The sequence below is a fragment of the Dunckerocampus dactyliophorus genome, chromosome 16 (assembly GCF_027744805.1).
Source record: "Dunckerocampus dactyliophorus isolate RoL2022-P2 chromosome 16, RoL_Ddac_1.1, whole genome shotgun sequence".
NCBI classification, from domain to species: domain Eukaryota; kingdom Metazoa; phylum Chordata; class Actinopteri; order Syngnathiformes; family Syngnathidae; genus Dunckerocampus; species Dunckerocampus dactyliophorus.
Window position 1 is genome coordinate 3,199,474 of NC_072834.1, and position 19,731 is coordinate 3,219,204.

Genomic DNA, 19,731 nt, shown 5'->3' on the forward strand with positions numbered 1-19,731 from the left:
GAGGATTTTGTGTGTGCGGAGGCTGACATCCCATTAGAAAAGTTATTTATTGATGCAATGCATCTTTGTATTGCACCAATAAATGAAAGGATTTTTGCTTTTAATTAGCTGGACATTACATTTACTGTCACAAAAGTACACACTCTATGCTGGTAAAAATAACTGGAAAGGGTAAAAAAAAAAAAGCTGAATTTAAAAGAATTAAATGGAATTTGGGGAAAAATAGAACGGATTCCATAGGGCCCTAAACATGTCACTAATTGTGCAGCTGGTACTCCACATGCATTTGTATAAAGGCATTCGCCCCATGGAAAAAGCAAGTGGTCTGGTTCTTGCCTCAAATCAACTGTCCTTTCCCCTTCCTACCCGAGCTACAGACTTGACCAAACGAATGATTCACTCGCTCAGTTTCACTGACTCACTGGATGATGAAAACTCAAGTTTCACTGACTCAACTTACTGCGCATGCACGAGTTTCTGCGCGCGCACTCGTTGGCGGGGGACTGCAGTGAATCGAGTCCCCGATTCACTGGCGGGGGAGCTTGTTGCGCACGTGCGAGTTTCTGAGCATGTGCTTTGTGACGAGTGACTCGAGTATCCAATTTACTTCAGCGAGCGACTCACTTTTTCCTGTTACTTGCTGAAGGTGAAGGTGAACCGCAGACTACACAAGCGTAGAGATAACCACGGTTTATGTAGCTTTGCTGCTGGATTCATTCTTGCAAATGTGCGTGCAGTCATGGCCAAATGATGTCAATGTTTTTGGCCAAAGATGCTGATGTGTTTGGCCACGCCTGCAAGGAATACGATCAAATACTGTAAGCCTAATTTACTCAGCCATGGCCCCGATCATTAACATCTTTGGCATGCGGGTATTTTTGCCCATGACTGTATATAGCTTGGTGTGCCTTTAGTATCAAGTTATTATTTTTTAAACATCCAGTATCTTAATAGTGTCACACAACAGAATAAACTGCCACCGTAATAGATGAGTAAAAAGAAAAACAACCCAGATACTGTATATGTCAACTTTATAGGTTGGTGAAATAAAAGTAGTTCTAAAATTTGATCAATGCAGCATTCAGATTTAGCTTCATGAATCTTGCCACATGATGTGTCTGAAACACTTACTGTACCAGCGTACCCTTGTGCGCTGCCATCCCACCACTTACAGTACCGGGACTGTGGCTTGCGAGGCATTAGCTAGTGTGTTGCTATGGAAACCCCAGCAGCTGTCAGCTGGCCTCCCACAAGAGTGACAAATGATTTTTATTACAGGGGTTCTAAATTGGTGGGATCCCCCAGCTATTGACATGCTTATCACAGGCTGATCAAAGTGCAGTGACTCTGCCAATAATTCTGGTCGGGCCTAAACAGGCCCTCCCGGGCTCATCATACACTTACTACTCACTGAAGACACATACTCCGACCCGGGATGGAGGACATTACAGTCCTATTAGCTACAGTGTTGTTTTTGTTTCCAATTCTGGCCTGTTTTGGCGGGATGTTACTGCGTTTTTAGTCATTTTTATGTGCTTGTATGTTAACAAGGACGTTTTAACGTTTTGTGCAGGATTGGGATGCAGAGACAGAGGCAGAATTGGAAAAATACAGTTTTTAATAAACGGCTGATGTAGAGCGCCAGGAGTGTATTAGTCATTTGGGGGCCCAAGGCAAACCCAGTCATGGGGGCCCTCCACATCCTTGTACTACACTGACGAAAGGTTTATTACATTTTAAATGTATTTATTTCATTGATTTATTATTGCTATTAATTTGATTTATTTATTTTAAAAGGATTTTAAATAGTGTGAAAATGAGAAAATTCTCCTATTTCCTGAGCTAGATAAAGCCCTTGAAATCCACCTGGGGGGTTATTACTAAACAAGTGACTCATCTCAACCGCAATTACCGCAATTAATAAGAACATTAAGCAACATTTAATATAGTTTACCGCTTTAATACGCACATCTTTGCGATGAAAAGCATCACTCTCAGCTTCATCTCGAGAACTACTGCATTCTCCAGCAGCGCTGCTGTCATTGTGTGGCTTCGTTTGCTGTGACTGTGAAAAAGTTTGACACCTTTGGTAGTTTTGATAAAAACGGTTTTCCTCTCGCCTTCTCTTCTTCTCCATTCAGTGTAAAGGTGACTATAGGGGTGTTATTGCATGTCTGGAGCACTCTAATGATGTTAAAAAAGGTATTTAGAAGTGATAAACAGGTTGCTTATGCTCTAACCACGAAAATATGGTATTTCTAAGCATGGAGTCCTACTTCGCGGAAATTCACGAAAGCAGTTAACCACGATACAGGAGGGATTGCTGTAATTGAGAAGCGGTTGTGAGCGTGTCGCCTTGGTCCGCCCCGCACTGAAAGCAAAGGAATCTGCACAGGAAACACATACTGACACCAGCAAGGGGGAAACAATACAAAATAAAGACCGGGTGGAAAAGCGGAATGTGACAGTCATTTAACAAACATTGCTTATATGTTAGTTTTCACAAACCCCAAGGAAGAGGTTCTGTTGACGGTTATTTAAAAGATCAAATACTCGATATGTTGTGCCTTTTCATTGCCTCAATGCGTGCCACTGCTCAATTCTAAAACATCACTTGAGTACGTGTAATTTGATTGCGACTGACACAAGAGCACTATGGCAAACAAACACAGAGGTTGCCTGTTGACATCTGAGATATTTTCATTTGATAATTGGCCTCCCTTGCCATGATGTGGAATTTGCATATGAAAGTTGTGCCGCCCCCTCAATCCCCCTTCCTGCGAGTAAGGTAATTTGTAAGTCATTTTAGATGACAGAGTGGTTGAATCCCAGTGGTGCCCCCCCCCCCCTTCATCTTTAATTTTCTCTCTCTCTCTTTTTCTCTGCATCACTCCATCTCCCCTCCACTCATGTCTCAATTAATGCAATTTGAAGCAGGGGAGCCAAGGTACCTCTCTCAGATGAAATGCAAATGTTTTTTTAGGGGGGAGAGCAGAACGCTGTGTTAGGAGTTATAAAAAGTAGCTTAGCTTTTGTCATTAGATGCAATTGTGCCTCATCTCGAACCTGCTGATGTTAACTGGTGTCCAGTCCATAGGCCCGATTCTGCCTTTTCTGTCTGTTATTGTGTCCTGCAATTTTGGTTTCAGTAAAAACTATGTGGATTGATTGAAAGTATTCGCTGGCACTGGCACTGAAAGAAAGAAATAAGGGGGAAATAAGTGTTCGATTTTGTAAGTATACACCCCTTACAAACATATGAACAGTCCATCATTTTAATTGTTGGTTTATTTTAACAGAGATAGAGAAAAGAACATGAAATAAAGGTTAGAAATGAATTAGTATTAGATTTTGATCCCAATGTAAAATGTGTGTAAAATGTTCGCGCTAAGTGAAGAAACCCTTGAGGTCAGACGTTTCTTGTAGTTGGTCACCGGGGTTGCACACACCTCAGGAGGGATTTTGGTCAGAGAAATGGTTCCACCTCCGTGTTCGACGGTAGGGATGGCGTTGTTGGGCTCAAATTCACCGTTTCTCTGCCTCCAGACACGTCCAGTCCACTTGATGCCAAAGAGCTCCAGTTTGGTGTCATGTGACCACATCACATTTTCCCAAGCCTTGTCTGAGTCGTTCAGACGTTGCTGGTCAAACTTCAGACCGGCCTGTGCATGTGTCTTCTTCAATGTGTGTGCTCCCAACTCCGTTGACATCATTAGCCAGCTCCTTCCTTGTCATTACTCGCAATCATCCTCACCCCATCGAGGTGAAATCTTGCTTGGAGCTCCAGACTGAGGGCCATTGACTTGTTAGCTTGTATTTCTTCCATTCATGAATTATTGCACCAGTCGTGGTCTCTTTCTCACCAAGCTTCTTGCTGATGGTCTCGTAGTCCGTTCCAGTCATGTGCAGGTCTACGATCTTGTCCCTGAGGTCCATGCTGGTGGAGAGGCTTGACTGGAGGAGATGTTTCTGTGACAGGTGTCTTTTATCCACATAATTAGTTGAGATTAGGAGTACTTTCCTAAACCAACAGGACTAATTTGTGGACTGAACTGAACTTTCATGGACACATGACCGGTCTGTGGGGATCAGAATGCTTGCTGGCTGGCAGGGGATCAAATACTTGTCTCCCGCAATCAAATGCAAATAAATTAATAACCTTTCTCAATGTTTGTTTCTTGATATTTTAAACGTTCGGTGTCTCTCCCTTACAATAAACCGACTACCATAAAAATGGTGGAATGTTCATATCCTTTTAAGGGGGTTAACTTATTTCTTATTTCACTCCCATGCAGCCAGGTGGGGAAATAAATACATGCTGTCTCTGTCACACAGACACACACACACACACACACACACACACACACTGCAGACAAGTGTTAGTATGCAGCAGGTGGAGCAGAGAGGGGCAGTGGAAAACATAGTGAAGCGCCTCGAGTCGTTATTATTGACCATTCCTCCATGCAGTCTCTGCTGCATAAATGCATTTACACTCACTTGCATGCACAAAGCACACACACAAAAGACAAACAAATGGACACACAAGTCAGTGTGATTGGGGTGGGGGGAACTGCAGTAGTACAGAGCATAAAAGAAAACGCCCTTAGCTCACAAGGACACGTGCTGCAGCATTGATTGCGTGCAGGCAATCAGGATGCTGAGGGAAGAAGGATAGCAATTGTGCTAGAAAAATGAAAAATGCAATCAATTTCAGTATTTCTTAACTGAAGCCAGAAGAATATCATCATTTTTGGAACATGTTAAATTGTGAGCCTGAATGCTTTGGTGCTGAAATAGTTTGGTTGTGTTGAAAAATCTGGAAAAATGATGTTCATTTCAGTGGGAATGGTTGGGCTGGAAAATGTGAAATTCCGGGAAGGCCGTGAATTTTTGGAATGTCCATATAGATAGCCTAAATGTCCTGAGGGAACAAATAAACATGTTTTGGTGTTGGAATGGTTTGAGAGATGTGAAAGCAGTAAGGATTCTTAAGATTGAAGGGCATTTCTCATTGGACAACATGGAATTTTGGGAAAAGCGTACATTTTGGGGATGTCTAAAATTGTTACTCTTAGGCAGGTAGGGTTACGATTGGGGTAAGACTTACAGAATTATGGAAAATGAATTAGGGTTAGGGTTAGTTGCGTAAAATGTGGAAGTCATTCAAAGGATGTACGCCCGGTTTTTTGGAGATTATTTAGTAAACTTTATTTCCATTTGCGGCCCTCTGTGGAAAACGTTTGGACACCCCTGCGACCAAAAGGGCAGCTGGAGGGAAGCAACGAGCCTGGCAGGAAGACGAGGAAAATGAGGATAGACTATGTATAAAAAAGAAACAGTTACTCCAAAAACAGTTAGGAGGCGAACGTGCAGGGAAGACTGCAAGCTACGTTCTTCACGTGGTGCAAAATAGTGTAGAAGAAGAGGAAGACGAACAACGTGGTGTCTTCTTGCCGCAACCGCTTTGTTTTGGACACCACTCGTTGGAAAGTGGCTGCAGGTGTGCCCCGTTGCTCCGTCCCGCACCCAAAGTAAATGACTCTGGCGAAGAAACACAAAAAGAAACCCGAAACCCGGAATAAATACGAAGTAAAAAAAAAAAGAGTAAGGAACAATGGAACGTGACAGCAGAAACGTAATATAAATAAAAAAAGACATTTATTTACAAGTGCACGCTACCCTCTTTCTTCCCATCGTGAGCCTGCAACCAATCAACAGGATGATGGAAAGAGAGGACAGGAAACTGGCATTCCTTCGATGGCTTTTTTTTTTTTTTTTGCTAATCTTGTCTGCCAAGCATCACGTTCTAATTTTGTAATATTTACCACCTTCCATTGCATGTGGTTCGTCACACATTAGAACGTGCCAACCACAAACTGAAAAAAAGGCCCCTCAGGATATCACAACCCTGGTTTGAGTTTTCTAATTAGGTCAACACTCGCTGTCAGTGGCGTCCTCGCCGTCTATTTATTACTCTGTCACCTTCAAGACTTCTATTTGCTTCTTGGTGGAAGAAAGCCAAAACACTGCTCATGTTTTACTGTCCGTTCTATTCATGCAATAACCCGCCAACACCTTTCAATGTGTTCAAATGTGTCTTACACAGTTTTGTGCTTGACTTGAACTCCTGAAGAAACATTTTGGTTGTCATGTGACAGTCATGTGACTATCAGTGTTGCCAACTTGGCAACTTTGTCGCTAAATCTGGCAACATTTCAAACCCTCTTGGCAACATACTTTCTCAAAAGAGACTGGAGACAAATCTAGCGACTTTTTCTGGCGTCGTTGGAGAGTTTTCTGGTATTTGGGGGCTTAAAAGTGAAAGCACGTATTGTTCTGCAGTTTCTGTTTTCACTGAGCAGGAGCGGGTACTACTGAGAGGTCCTCCCCGCCCCAAAGCAGTCACAAGCCGTCAGTCAGTTCTAGTCGTATATTCGTGACGAGGAAAGAGACTCTTTTGAACGCATATTGTTTCGAGAAGCCAAACTCTTTACTTAAAAGACCCAACAACTAAGCAGAACTCTGTTCCTTGTCACGAAAATCCGACTAGAAGTGGACTTGCAGGACCAAATGCGGGGTGTACAGTAAGTCACTGTTCATATAGTCCACAGCTGATGGGGGTGTCATACAACTTCATGCCAAAGAATCCAAACTATCTCTTTAAAATTGCTATGGAAAGCCTGCAAAAATGCTAACAAGACACTCAATAAATGTCACTGTTCTGGTAGTGTTTACTTCAATTGAAAGTACATTTGTACACAAAAAAGTGTCAAGTTGAGTTTTTGTTTTAAGGAATACATTTACCATGAACAGTTTAACATATATTATGTAACATATCTATGACATGAATTAGTAGCACTTTAGGAAAAGGCTCTGAATTCTCATGTGTTGATATGTTATGATAGGCTTCTGCCACGTGCATCTGCCAAAGTCTGCATTATGGCATCCTTTAATAATCTAATATTGCCAGAATCCCCCATAGTGCGGTGGCCCCATTTGATCTTCACACAGACAGACTGCTCTATCATCTGTGACACATAAAATGCACTGGCAACCACAGGCTACAGCGCTTATTACTCCTCATAAACACTTACTACCTCTGTGCCCCCACGTGTTCGTTTAAATTAGCATAACATCGGCATGATATTAGCACGAGTGGCCGGCGAAGCTCTGCCTTATCAAAGCATTCTGTGATCTGTGGCCCCCGTGCTTCAGTCTGGAGCAGGGAATGTGAGAACTGAGAGAGACTTTCCGGAGAGAGCGAGAGAGAGGAGAGCAATGAGCTACATCATAACGAGCTGTGTTACACTTGCACACAACACACAGCCTTGTCACAGCGCCTCAGAGCTAAATGGGCTGCAGTAAATGTTAGGTAACTACAATCACACAGAGCCATGCAGCGCACTTGGCTTGCAAATATTTGCTAAGAGACGTCAGTACCGGACTTTTGCTGGGTTCTTCTCTCTGATTCTACTGCATAACAATAAATGCATGCTTTCTAGGATAGTATGTGTTCATAAAACATAACATACCCCCGGGAAACTCCCGGATTTTGCCCGTTTTTCCCCGTCACCCTCCCATTTAAGTAGTTTTTTGTACATTTGCCGTATCCGCGCTTGAGCGCCACCGGTCCCCAGAATTTTTCTTTTACAGTTTTAAGATTCAAGATTCAAGAGAGTTTTATTGTCATGTGCATGGTAAAACAGCAGTTATACCATGCAATGAAAATCTTATTCTGTTCATTCTCCCAAGAAAAGAAAGAAAACAAATGAAAGAATAAGAACATAAGAAACATAAACACATAAACATATATACCAATAAATTAAGCAACAACAACAGACGAGACATTAATACAAGTAAATAATACAAATAAATAAATAAATAAAGTGCTATGAGTGTGTGCGTGTGTTGCGTGCGGCGTGTGCGAGTGCTTCGTTGAGGAGCCTGATGGCCTGTGGGTAAAAACTGTTTGCCAGCCTTGTGGTCCTGGACTTCAAACTCCTGTAGCGTCTGCCTGACGGTAGGAGTGTGAATAGTGAGTGTTGTGGATGTGTGCTGTCCTTGATGAGGTTGTGTGTTCTTCGTAGGACTCTAGATTTATAAATGTCTTGCAGTGTGGGGAGGGCTGCCCCAACAATGTTCTGTGAGGTCTTGATCACCCGCTGGAGTGCCTTCCTATCACGTGTTGTACAGTTACCGTACCAAACAGTGATGGAGGCGGTAAGGACACTTTCGATAGTGCATCTGTAGAAGCAACTCAGGATTGTGGTGGACATGCCAAATTTCCTCAGTCTTCTCAGGAAGTACAGTCTCCTTTGGGACTTCTTCAGAATTTGTTGGGTGTTGTGAGACCAGGTGAGGTCCTCGCTGATGTGTGTGCCAAGGAACTTGAAGGTTTTCACCCTCTCCACCTCAGTCTCATCAATAAACAGGGGTCTATGCGGCTCCTTTTCCCTTGTTCTTGGGTCGATGATCATCTCTTTAGTCTTATCTGTATTGAGAAGGAGATTGTTATCACGACACCAAGCTATGAGGTCCGCCACCTCTCTTCTGTATGATGTTTCAACACCACCAGTGATCAGTCCGATGACTGTAGTGTCATCTGCAAATTTAATGATGCTGGTGTTGTTCTGGGAGGCCACGCAATCGTAGGTGAAGAGCGTGTAGAGGAGTGGACTCAGCACACACCCCTGTGGGGTCCCAGTGCTCACAATTCTTGAGCTGGATGTGCGGTTGTGGACTCTGACTGACTGGGGCCTGCCTGTGAGAAAGTTAAACACCCAGTTACAGAGGGAGGGAGACAGGCCAAGTGTGAGGAGCTTATCTGTGAGTTTGTGGGGGCTGACTGTATTGAATGCAGAGCTATAGTCTATAAATAGCATTCTGACGTATGTGTCCTGGCCCTGTAGGTGAGAAAGGGCTGTGTGGATGGCAGTGTTGACTGCATCATCCGTGGACCGGTTCTGGCGATATGCAAACTGTAGAGGGTCCACGGTTGCCGCCGGGATGCTCTTTTTGATGTGGGTCATGACTAATCTTTCAAAGCACTTCATAACAATAGGAGTGAGTGCTATAGGGCGATAGTCATTCAAGCAGGTCACGTTGCTCTTCTTGGGTACGGGCACTATGGTGGTGGACTTAAAGCAGGTCGGTACAGATGCTTGTGCAAGCGACAGGTTAAATATGTCAGCAAGCACATCAGCTAGCTCTGATGAGCAAACCCGAAGTGCACGTCCTGAGATGTTGTCTGGCCCTGCTGCCTTTTAGTTTCTTGTTTGTCCTGGTGTGACCGGCTGTCCTGTTTTTGGTTTTGTTTGACACGATGACGGCCCTGTCTAGGGTTGGCCTCTCCACCTCACTGTTCTTACGACTCGGCGCATCAGGACCTTTTCTTTGGGCATGGGAGGGTTTTTTTTAAAATTTCTTTTTAGTTTATTCATTAATAAACTTGGATGGCTCGCCCCCGTGTCCTCATTAAATGTGTTTTTCATCCCCCTTTCCGCACAAAAAAACAAATATCCTTTATTATTGCCAACTCTCTTTGTGTCTCTGACCAAAGTCACAAGTGAATGTGCAAGCAGTGGCTGTTTTCGGTTATGTCGACAACTGCTTATGTTGATGGGAATCAGCCAATCCGAGGGTGGTCAACTTAAACGGGTTCCATTGTATTTGCAAGATTTGGAGCACCTTAAAGTGGATGAATGAAGTATTTTTATGCTTTGTGTTTTGGCGATGATTGGTGACGTTGTTAAATGCTAACATTCACTTCCTGTGTGTCTTTACAGTGTCGCGGTTTCTTATCACATCCACGGGAGCCCTTTATATCTTAGATGTCCAAATGGAGGATGGACTGTACAACTATAGGTGCATGACACGCCATCGCTACACAGGAGAGACCCGACAAAGCAATAGTGCCCGCCTCATTGTCTCAGGTACGTTTAAATGTTCAATTCATTTGTTAAAAAAGGTGTATATACCATAAATTCTGGCGTACAAGCCGCTACTGTTTTTGTAAACTTTGAACCCAGTGACTCGTGACATCTCCTTCACGCAGCAACTTAACACTCAAAATTTATACCTCAGAAATATACAAACATGTACCAATACCAGTTTGAAATGAACTCTTTTAAAGTCTTGTCGAAATGCATTGCGTCTGAGCAACGCATTCATCGGGGCACTGAAATGACGTCAGCCTCCGTCTGGGCTCTGGGCTCCGGGTCCTCTGGCTCTCTCTGGCGGACAGAGGCAGCATTCAAGCGCCATCCATTTTCTATGCTGCTTGTCCGCCAAACGAAATGCACTATGGGAAAACCTTAAAATGTTGTGGTTTTTTTCATTGTAAACTGGTATTGCTACATGTTTGTATATTTCTGAGGTATACCTGAGTTTTACACTTCAACAGTGAACATTATATTGCTGTATAATGTAGTGGTAATATATTCTTGCTCCCTTTAGATCCAACAAACTCAGCGCCACACATCCTGGACAGCTTTGAACGTCGTGAGGTAATGGCTTCTCACCGAGTGGAATTGCCATGCAAGGCCTCAGGTCACCCAGCGCCCAAGTACCGCTGGCTGAAGGACAACCGACCCCTGGAGCCCGACACACGTTACCGACAGAGTGTGACAGGGCTGCTCATAGAGAGGACCCAACCCAGCGACACGGGCACGTATGTGTGTGAGGTGTGGAACAGCTACGGCAATGCTGAGGTGGTTGGCAGGCTGCAGGTGAAAGGTCAGTGTCAAGCAGCTTGGCAAATGACAAACTGAAACAACTAACAACGACAACCAGATAGTCCTTTTCCCACAGATAATAACAAAAAAACACCCTTTTTATGGCCTTTTTTGGCCTTGATAACAGCTTCCAAACATTTTTGTGTTCAGGACTACAACTCCATAACTATGATTTGACATATTAACCAAGAAATACTCATTTTTGTTAAAGAGCTTCTACATGCTGGTGTATTAACTGTTACAGAAACAAAAAATGATTTTATGATACGCATACATATGTTTAACACTGTAGGTAAAGATACATGCATGCAGCAGGCAATAAAAAATGAGCTGCGGGCCACATATGATCCCAAGGCCGCAGTTTGGACACCCTTTCCGTCCCGTAATGCTTTTGTGAAATTGCTGTAATTTGGTACCAGAAATACAACACATGGCATAAGTGCACAGATGCAGTCTTCCACAGTATGCACCAGGCATCCATACACTCTATGGACAGTATTGGGACACCTGGCCATTGTACCTGAATGAACTAAAAATAGAATAATGCATGGAATTAGTCGCCCCTTTACATCTATCTAAGAGCATTCTCTCTTTCTGTGTCTGTAAGACTTTGCACAATAAGTGGGAGAATGCACACAAGGTGACATATTTCTCGGGACGTCAAAATGAGCTGGAAATCTCACATCAAAATATGCACCATGCAGTGGGAAGAAGTGCGTCAATACTGAATAATTAGCTGTTATCGTTAAATATTTGGTTTCACAGTAAAATGGTTCATCTCACTTTCACAGGTGCTGTATGACTTTCAAGTGCTTTCATGGATTTCCATTGTTGACCAGTAACCTCTCTAACCCCCAGAGACCCTGAACGTCGTGGTGAGCCCTCGAAAGGTGAAGGGCAGTGTCGGCAGCCAAGTTTCACTCTCCTGCGGCGTAACTGGCTCTGAAGAGTACCAGTTGTCTTGGTACCGCAACGGCGAGCTCATCTACCCAAGTAACAGTGTCCGGATGACAGGTCAAAACAGGGAAAACCTCGTTATGGCTGGGATGGCCAAAAGTGATGGGGGAGCATATCAGTGCTTCGCCAGACATGGGAAGATGTCGGCTCAGGACTTTGTCCAGGTCATATTAGAAGGTCAGAATCCTACCCATCGAGGCAGCTTGATTTGCCAGCCTGTATTATTATTTACTATATTTCTGGTGTTGTGTGCATAAACCGTAGTCTAATTTTGAGTTGTTCAGTAAAGAAAGACACCAACTCATCTTTTTCTGAAAGCTCTACAGAATACACAAGGATGTGCACGGTGTCCATCAAGTTTCTTTGCAATTGAACACATTTATTATGAAAGCAAATGAATGGACAAATCTGTGGAAATTATTACACAATGAATTATTGCAAACTGCTTTTGTAATACGTTTGTTTAATTGTGAAGAGACTTTGTGGACGATCCTTGCACTTAACCAACAAATTGGATTTGAAAAGAAGTTGCTTTAATACTAACATGGCTTTTTCTCTCTGCTCACGCTTCCCAGACGGTACACCAAAGATTCTGGCATCATTTAGCGAAAAGGTCTACAACATCAATGAGTTTGTATCGCTGTCATGCACGGTGAAGGGCACGCCGGAGCCCCGGGTGACCTGGACGCTTGATGACGAGCCAGTAATACGGGATAGCCGCCATCGAATTTCCTACTACACCAACACTGAAGGTCACGTGGTCAGCCACCTCAACATCAGCCAGACCCAGGTCCCGGATGGAGGGGTTTACCGCTGCATCTGCAACAACTCAGCTGGGGCCATTTCCTACCAGGCGCGAATAAACGTAAGAGGTGCTTGTCAGATCAACTCTTCCAACCTACCATCACATATACACATCAACATGTCTTGATCTATTCTGGTAGAGTTTAGCTTTTAAATGTCGATTTTCAACTCGGATTCAATTTTTGCCTTATTTTTCCCCTCAGTATAGGTCAGGGGTAGGTCATTATTTTTCCCAAGGGGCTACACGAGACAGAGAAACCAACAGGCTGAACTAAATTATCCTTAATATCAATTCCATCTCTAAATAAAAGCAGAAAAAAGAATTGTTTTGGCAAGACTAGCAATAAAATAAGCTTACCAAAAGCATCATTTTGTCAATCCAAGTTTCTCCAAACAACCGCAAACAAAATGTGGTTTTAGGGCTGTGACTCACGATTTTCTTGCTTCGAATTGGGATTGTGTTTCTCTGGGACGAAGTTTTAAGGAAATCACACTGCTATTTTTTGGCCACGTGGTGGCCAAGTGGTTAGCATGTTGCCACACAGTCAGGAGATCTGGAAGATCAGGGTTCGTATCTCCGTTGGGCATCTCTGTGTGGAGTTTGCATGTTGTCCCCGTGCGTGCGTGGGTGTACTCCGGGTTTTCTCCGCGACTCTAGTGAGGATAAGCGGCATAAAAAATGAATGAATGAACACTGTTAATTTATGTATTGTATTTTTTTTTATTATTTTGATCAATATTATTAGACTCGTTGTCTTCTTCTGCTTTATAGAAACTTCCAATGGCCTTTCTGCCGTTATTTATGGGGGGTCCCGGAAGGACAGTTGACGGTTTTCATAATATAAATGAATAAAAAGACTGAAAATAGTCCATCAAGTCAAAACCATGGCACGCTTGCTCACTTGACAGTACATTCATGCGCAATAAAGACAAGTCACAAGCAAAGTCAATTAATTAAGTGAATTTAAGTAAAGTAGAAAAAAATAAATGTTAATGTGAATGCAGATCGCAATTTTTTCTTTGTGCAGCGCTAACCTGCATGATCGGAAACGTAAGCTGCCATGTATCCATACTGGGGACGTCCCGATCAGCATTCTTTGCCTCCATTCCCAGTCTGATTTTTTTGGCCTCAGCTCCGATCCGATTTTGAGTCCCAAGCCGATGCTTTGACAATGTTCGTATAGATTTTGGAACTGAAAATGTTTTTACATTTTGTAAAGCTTATTTCTTTCAGTTTTGAATTTGCCGGTGTCGTTGTCAACACCATGAAATCAAATCACACTCAATATCGAAAAATGTAGTGATTTTTGGATTCATTCCAGCTGCAATAACACTTTCTGTTTCTCTTTAATTGCCATTGTTCCCTAGCAACAAACAAAGCTAGCAACAGGTGTCATGATTTTGGTAAAGATGTGGACATGCATGGATTTACATATGTAGGCGATAGACGTAAGTGGCAAAAAACCCTTGCTGTTATAATCCATGCATGAAGTAACCATATTTCAATGTTATTATTAACCTCATGCGGGCCGGTCGGGGGCAGGCAGCGGGTCTGGAGGTCTAGAGGAGGGTGAGCACAACTTCAAGTCGCTGCTCCTTCTGTCATCACTCAATGCTGACAGCATTATCTTCTCAATGCCCTGCTCCCTCCCCAGCTCCTGCTGATAGGTTTATATTGGGACACCGTTGGGGTGATTTACTGTTCCTCTCGTGTATGACGGTGACGCTATCTGCTCCCTGCAGAGACGCCACTCGCTGGATTGCTGTTGTCATGTAGCAGTAACATCGCTGTGCCTGGTGCATGGCCATTAGTGACTGCGTATTGCAGACAGGCCAGGTCTGTACAGCGATTGGTTGAACTCGATTGTGTTCGTTCATGCATGATTAAGGCTAAATAGGGCGATCCAGAAGTGACATGCAGTCAAGCGATGAAGATATTTCTCCAAAAGTGCCATTATGGAGAAAGTACTGTATAATAGCTGTTTCTCACGTCGTTGCTTCCTTAATCGTGCTAAAGAGAGTAGCAGCACACCCAGGATGTACCCAATCTCCACGCACGATACTGCTAATAGCTCAAGTGTCCCATATACTGTTGGAAAGAGACAAATAATCCAGTGGAGCCCGCTCAACTCGACAACCCGTCTATGTCGACCAACTGATCAAGTCTCGGTCCAACGAGTTCTTATTATGACTAAAAAGTACCCCCTTAAGTTGACATACACGGTCGACCGCTTTTGTCGACATAAAATTTGAGCGCCAGTGGAGTCATTTCTATGAAAAACGGGTCCATTTATGTTGAACGACAGCATCAAAGCTGCTGTCTCGTTACACAGCATTAAAACGTGGACACAGTGACCTCCTGTTCAGTGCAAAGCAAGCTTCAAAATAAAAGCATGACAGTATTAACTAGGATTCTCACACATCAACAAACAAAATCGAGTTTTCGATACGAGCACACATCCTTGATATTGCCTTTTTATCGTCGTCCCTCGTTTATGGCGTTTCATTCATTCTAGATCTGACCGCGATAAGTGAATTCCGTAGTTACAGCATATAAAACCTGGTTATAACCTTCTAAATATGTTTTTTTTGTTACCATTATTAGAAGCCTGTAGACATGAAGTAACACCCCTATAGTCACCTTGACACATGTATTACCCAATATTGTAGACATAATAATAGTAAATAAGCCATCTTGGACATAAATAAGATAAGGGAGACACACGTTAGCATTGACAGCATACTTCCTGGTGGCTATTGTCTCATCAGTGTAACGTTCCTGACACCTAGTGGCCAGTGTAGAATGCTGCTCTACTGCCGCTGTTGGTCATGTAGCTACCTGACACACGTCACTCCCCAGGCCCCGCTTCTTAATCGCACACACAAGTCACAGATCCTGTATTATGTTTCATATCATGTATTTCAATGCCTTATATTTGTATTTTCGTTCATTTAACCATTTTTATGCTTGACGGTCATTAATTTACTGTCATGAAAATGTCCATTTTTAAAAAAAATATTTTTTAAATAATAATAGTCCATATTCAACCACAAAAAAGCGGTAATTAATTAATTAAAAAATTAATTAATGAATTGTTGAATTAATGAATGAATTGTTGAATAACTGCGATAGAGTGAGGGCGCAATGTTCTAACTGCATGGAATGAGGGATGACTGTATACCAGCATTTCATTAGCGATGCCGATATTGGCAGCAGCGCTTCCCTCAAACTAATGTCAGGTCACGTGTTGTGTAAGAAATGAGCACACGATACTTTTTTTTAACTGTGATGCCACAGTTTATTAGCTGCGTGCTAATAAAAAGCGTCTCCCGAGCTTCATAGCTGCAGTTCTTTCGTTGTGTTGATCTTGCACGTCAGCGGACATCTTGTTCAGATCCTCAGTGACACATATTTACAATCCAAAGGCCAAACTTGGAAGTAATTCCAGACCGTGGATTTATAGTCTTCCCTCGTTTTATCGGGGATAGTTCCCAAAATAGCCCGCAATAAGTGAAATCTGCTGCTCCTGCCGTCATGTTTATCCTCTCCTATCCTACTCCTTGAACCCCAAGATTCATTTATTCCGTAACGCCGCCCTAAGCCGGTTAGCTTCTTCTTCTTTTGTTGTTCATTGGCAGTCAGCAAGCAGCTCACACAGTTACAGTAGCTAGTTTGCTAGCGACCATTGACCACAGCAGGAAACGGCATAAAGGAGATTGATTGACAATGGTCTACAGCCAATCAGGAAACAGAACACAATGGGCGGGTTCTCTCTTAGCCAATAAGGACTGTCGTGGTTCTATATTTAGCCGGCTATTGTCTACTGTGGGTTCCAGGTATGCTCGTACAGGCAGGGAACACATACGAGACGAGGTGCAGCTGCACACGTCTTCAACACCCTGGTAGTAGTAGCAAATACAATAACAGATACATACAGCGGAGCACCGTTAGCTTGCTCTAATACACCACATGGACGCAGAACACAATGCGCATTCATACGCTGTTCAAAAAAACATGCAAAAATGCACTTAAAGAATCCGTGAAACAGCGAATCTGCTGCAGCAAGGGAACACTGTGCTGAGCTCGCAAGCTTGTTGCTACGTGGAGCACGTCATCGTTATCGGCAGGAAAAAGTGATACAGATACGAATCTCATTTTTATGCCAATATTGGCCAATCATATTGATCGACCGACATCAGTTATGTCAGGAACCGCTTATTGCAGTCTGAGGGGCGTCGAAATAAATGTGTTCTTCTGGGTTGGCTTGTTGGTTCTTCTGGCAGCAAGATGAGTAATGGTTATGATGACACCTCGTGAGAGAGTGTTATTAACCTGATTAACTATCATGGCAAACACCCTTTCTAAGTATATCGTGTTTTCTATTCCCCTGAATAGATGCACTGTCAGGATGAATCAAGGCATGTAAACTTTGTGGTGCATTAAAGACACACAATCCAGCAAACCCCCTGCCTCAAAGTCCTTTTAAGAGGGTTGTCTCTCCAATGTGTCCTTCAAGGGCCTGCCAGCATCAGACCAATGAAAAACCTCACTGCTATCGCTGGGCGGGACATGTACATCCACTGTCGCGTCATCGGCTACCCGTACTACTCCATCAAGTGGTACAAGGACTCCAATTTGCTGCCGTACAACCACCGACAGCGGGCCTTTGAGAACAATGGCACCCTGAAGCTCTTTGATGTGCAGAAGGACGTGGATGAAGGAGAATACACGTGCAACGTGCTCGTGCAGCCCCAGCTGTCCACACACCAGAGTGTCTATGTCACTGTGAAAGGTATGGAATCCACTCGTCAACACGTTAGCACATTATTCCAGTAAACGCGGGTCACAGCAGCATAATGTCCGGTTAATCCATCACCGTCATGATCCATCTGATAAGTCCAACGTGGTGTGGAGACATACACCAGCATTTAAGTTACATCATTCATCTACAGCGCCATCTCCATCATCCCAGCCAGTTTATCGGGACTCATCAGAATATTTTAGGTAGCGAGCAGAGTCAGATGACGATAACCTCACACGGCTCTCTTTCTTCAATGACGCGACATAATTTGAAATGTTGGATGGGCAATCCCCCCCTTTTCCCTCTCTCACGCTCTCTGGCGGGTGTTGACGTGCTAACGAGCATGCGAGCGTAGAATCACACAGCATAGACAACGCCGCGCCGCCTAATTTGCCTCTCGGCTGCTTAGCATTCCACTGCTGCAGAGAGGGAATCCCCAGGAGCCCATTATGCCTATTTTGCTGTGAATTAAATAAGCGTTGAAGTGTCGCTTATTTCAATGTTGTTTCAAATCATTAATTTTCACCCGCTTCCCACAATGACTACAGTGTCCCGGGAGAGTCTTAGGAGAGTGAGAGAAAACGTTAGATGCAGCTGATTAAGAGGTTATGGAGTGATTGATAGCGTGTAAAAACTCTTCATCTCCTAAGAGGCTTGCTAGAAAAAGACATCCAAAATAAATCAAGTTTCTGTGTGCCTGTACAAGGTCTGCTTGGATGATTTTGGCATCAAAACATATTTAAAGTTTTAACGAAGATGCGACATTCCTGACCTTCCTCCCGTTCCGTGGATGTATCGGATTTGTATATTGATACAAGCGTCACATAGCAGTTACCATAGGAACACAAATGGGACCACGCTGCCCCCTGCCCTGGGGTCTGACTTGAAAAGGTTAATAGTATAATGGTGACTAATGAGTTGCTTAATTGTCATGCATGTGAGTCTTGCATTCCTCATGGCAGCCGAGCGTCTGCTACTGTACTTTAACATTATGGCAACTTCTAAACAAACCTTTTTTTTTTCACAGTCCCACCGACCATCCACCCCTTTGAGTTCCCTCGGTTTTCCATTGGCCAGAGAGTCTTCATCCCCTGTGTGGTTATGTCTGGTGACCAACCAGTCTTCATCACCTGGCAGAAGGACGGTCGGCCAATACCAGCCAGCCTCGGCGTCACGATTGACAACATAGACTTTACCAGCTCTCTGCGCATCTCCAATCTCACGCTCATGCACAACGGCAACTACACATGCATTGCACGCAACCAAGCTGCAGCTGTGGAGCATCAGAGTCAGCTCATCGTCCGAGGTGAGGTGACAAAACTTGACAGTTATTGTCCAGTAAGGGTTGACCTTATTGTGTAACATTAAGCACAGCTTTGGTGCCTGCAGACACACTGTAAAATGCTAAACCAGACGCGTCCAAAGTGCGGCCCGAGGCTTTTTATCGTCCCGTGCCACATTGTAAAAAAAAAAATAAAATTCAATTTAAAAAATGGGGAAAATACAGCAAAAAGACACGATGTAAAGAGAAAAGTTGAAATGTTACTAATACTATAATATAAATAATATTATTTAAAAATATAAAAATAATCACTCTAATGCAATCATTTTCATAAATAAATAAGGTTTGTTTGTTTGTAATGTTAAAATGTAAAAATGTTGCTATATAGTATTATTAAATAGGTAAATATAAAAATAATGTAAATAAATATAAATAATGTCAAAGTCATTTTTTTAAATAAAAAAATGAAAAGTTGATTTTATAAATAAAAAGTATGTTATTTTTTAAAATGTGATATATGAAATAGTATTCAAAAGTTTTAAAAAATGTATATATTTTCATAAATGAAACATGTTTGTTGTTTGTTATTAAAATATTTAAATATCTGTAACATTAAAAATATAAAGATAATGTATATAGTAACGTTTTTTTGTAAATAAAAGTGTATGTTATTTTAAAACTTAAATTAAAAAAAATGTATATAATAAAATTATGTTCATAAATGCAAAATATATGTAGTTTGTTTGTTGTTTAATGTTATTACGATTGGGTCCATTTTGAGAAGCCAAACCGAATGTTCCGTACCAACAAATCCGATCAGGAATGGAATGGAATGTACGCTAACCACAAAAGGTGCCGTTGTCATCTTGCTAGCTGTTTATCCTTTCCACAAGAATGAAGGATTCCTAAATGAACAGTGTATAGGACGTGGTGTCATTGACCGTGTATTGATTTGGAAGAAGTAGCAGAATGTGGATGTTTGACTTGCAGTTCCTCCCAAATTTGTGGTGCAACCAAAGGACCAGGATGGCATCTATGGGAAAGCTGTGATTCTGAACTGCTCAGCCGAGGGCTATCCTGTTCCTACCATCCAATGGGAGTACTCCAAAGGTAGAAACACAGCCCGGCCATCATGAATGTGCAAACATATTGC

General features: G+C 42.8%; 1 protein-coding gene across 3 annotated transcripts in view; it reads left to right on the forward strand.

The window, feature by feature from the left end:
• The window catches only part of dscama (Down syndrome cell adhesion molecule a), a 109,826-nt gene that overhangs the window by 60,283 nt on the left and 29,812 nt on the right, over positions 1–19,731 (forward strand). For 2 of the 3 annotated variants that reach the window (XM_054754731.1, XM_054754732.1), the window contains exons 4-10: positions 9,786–9,932; positions 10,456–10,734; positions 11,592–11,867; positions 12,266–12,562; positions 17,012–17,287; positions 18,324–18,602; positions 19,569–19,688. In XM_054754731.1, the coding sequence (XP_054610706.1) occupies positions 9,786–9,932; positions 10,456–10,734; positions 11,592–11,867; positions 12,266–12,562; positions 17,012–17,287; positions 18,324–18,602; positions 19,569–19,688 (1,674 nt within the window). Of the gene's footprint in view, positions 1–9,785; positions 9,933–10,455; positions 10,735–11,591; positions 11,868–12,265; positions 12,563–17,011; positions 17,288–18,323; positions 18,603–19,568; positions 19,689–19,731 lie in introns of those variants that run through there. The other variant, XM_054754733.1, reaches the window with a different exon arrangement.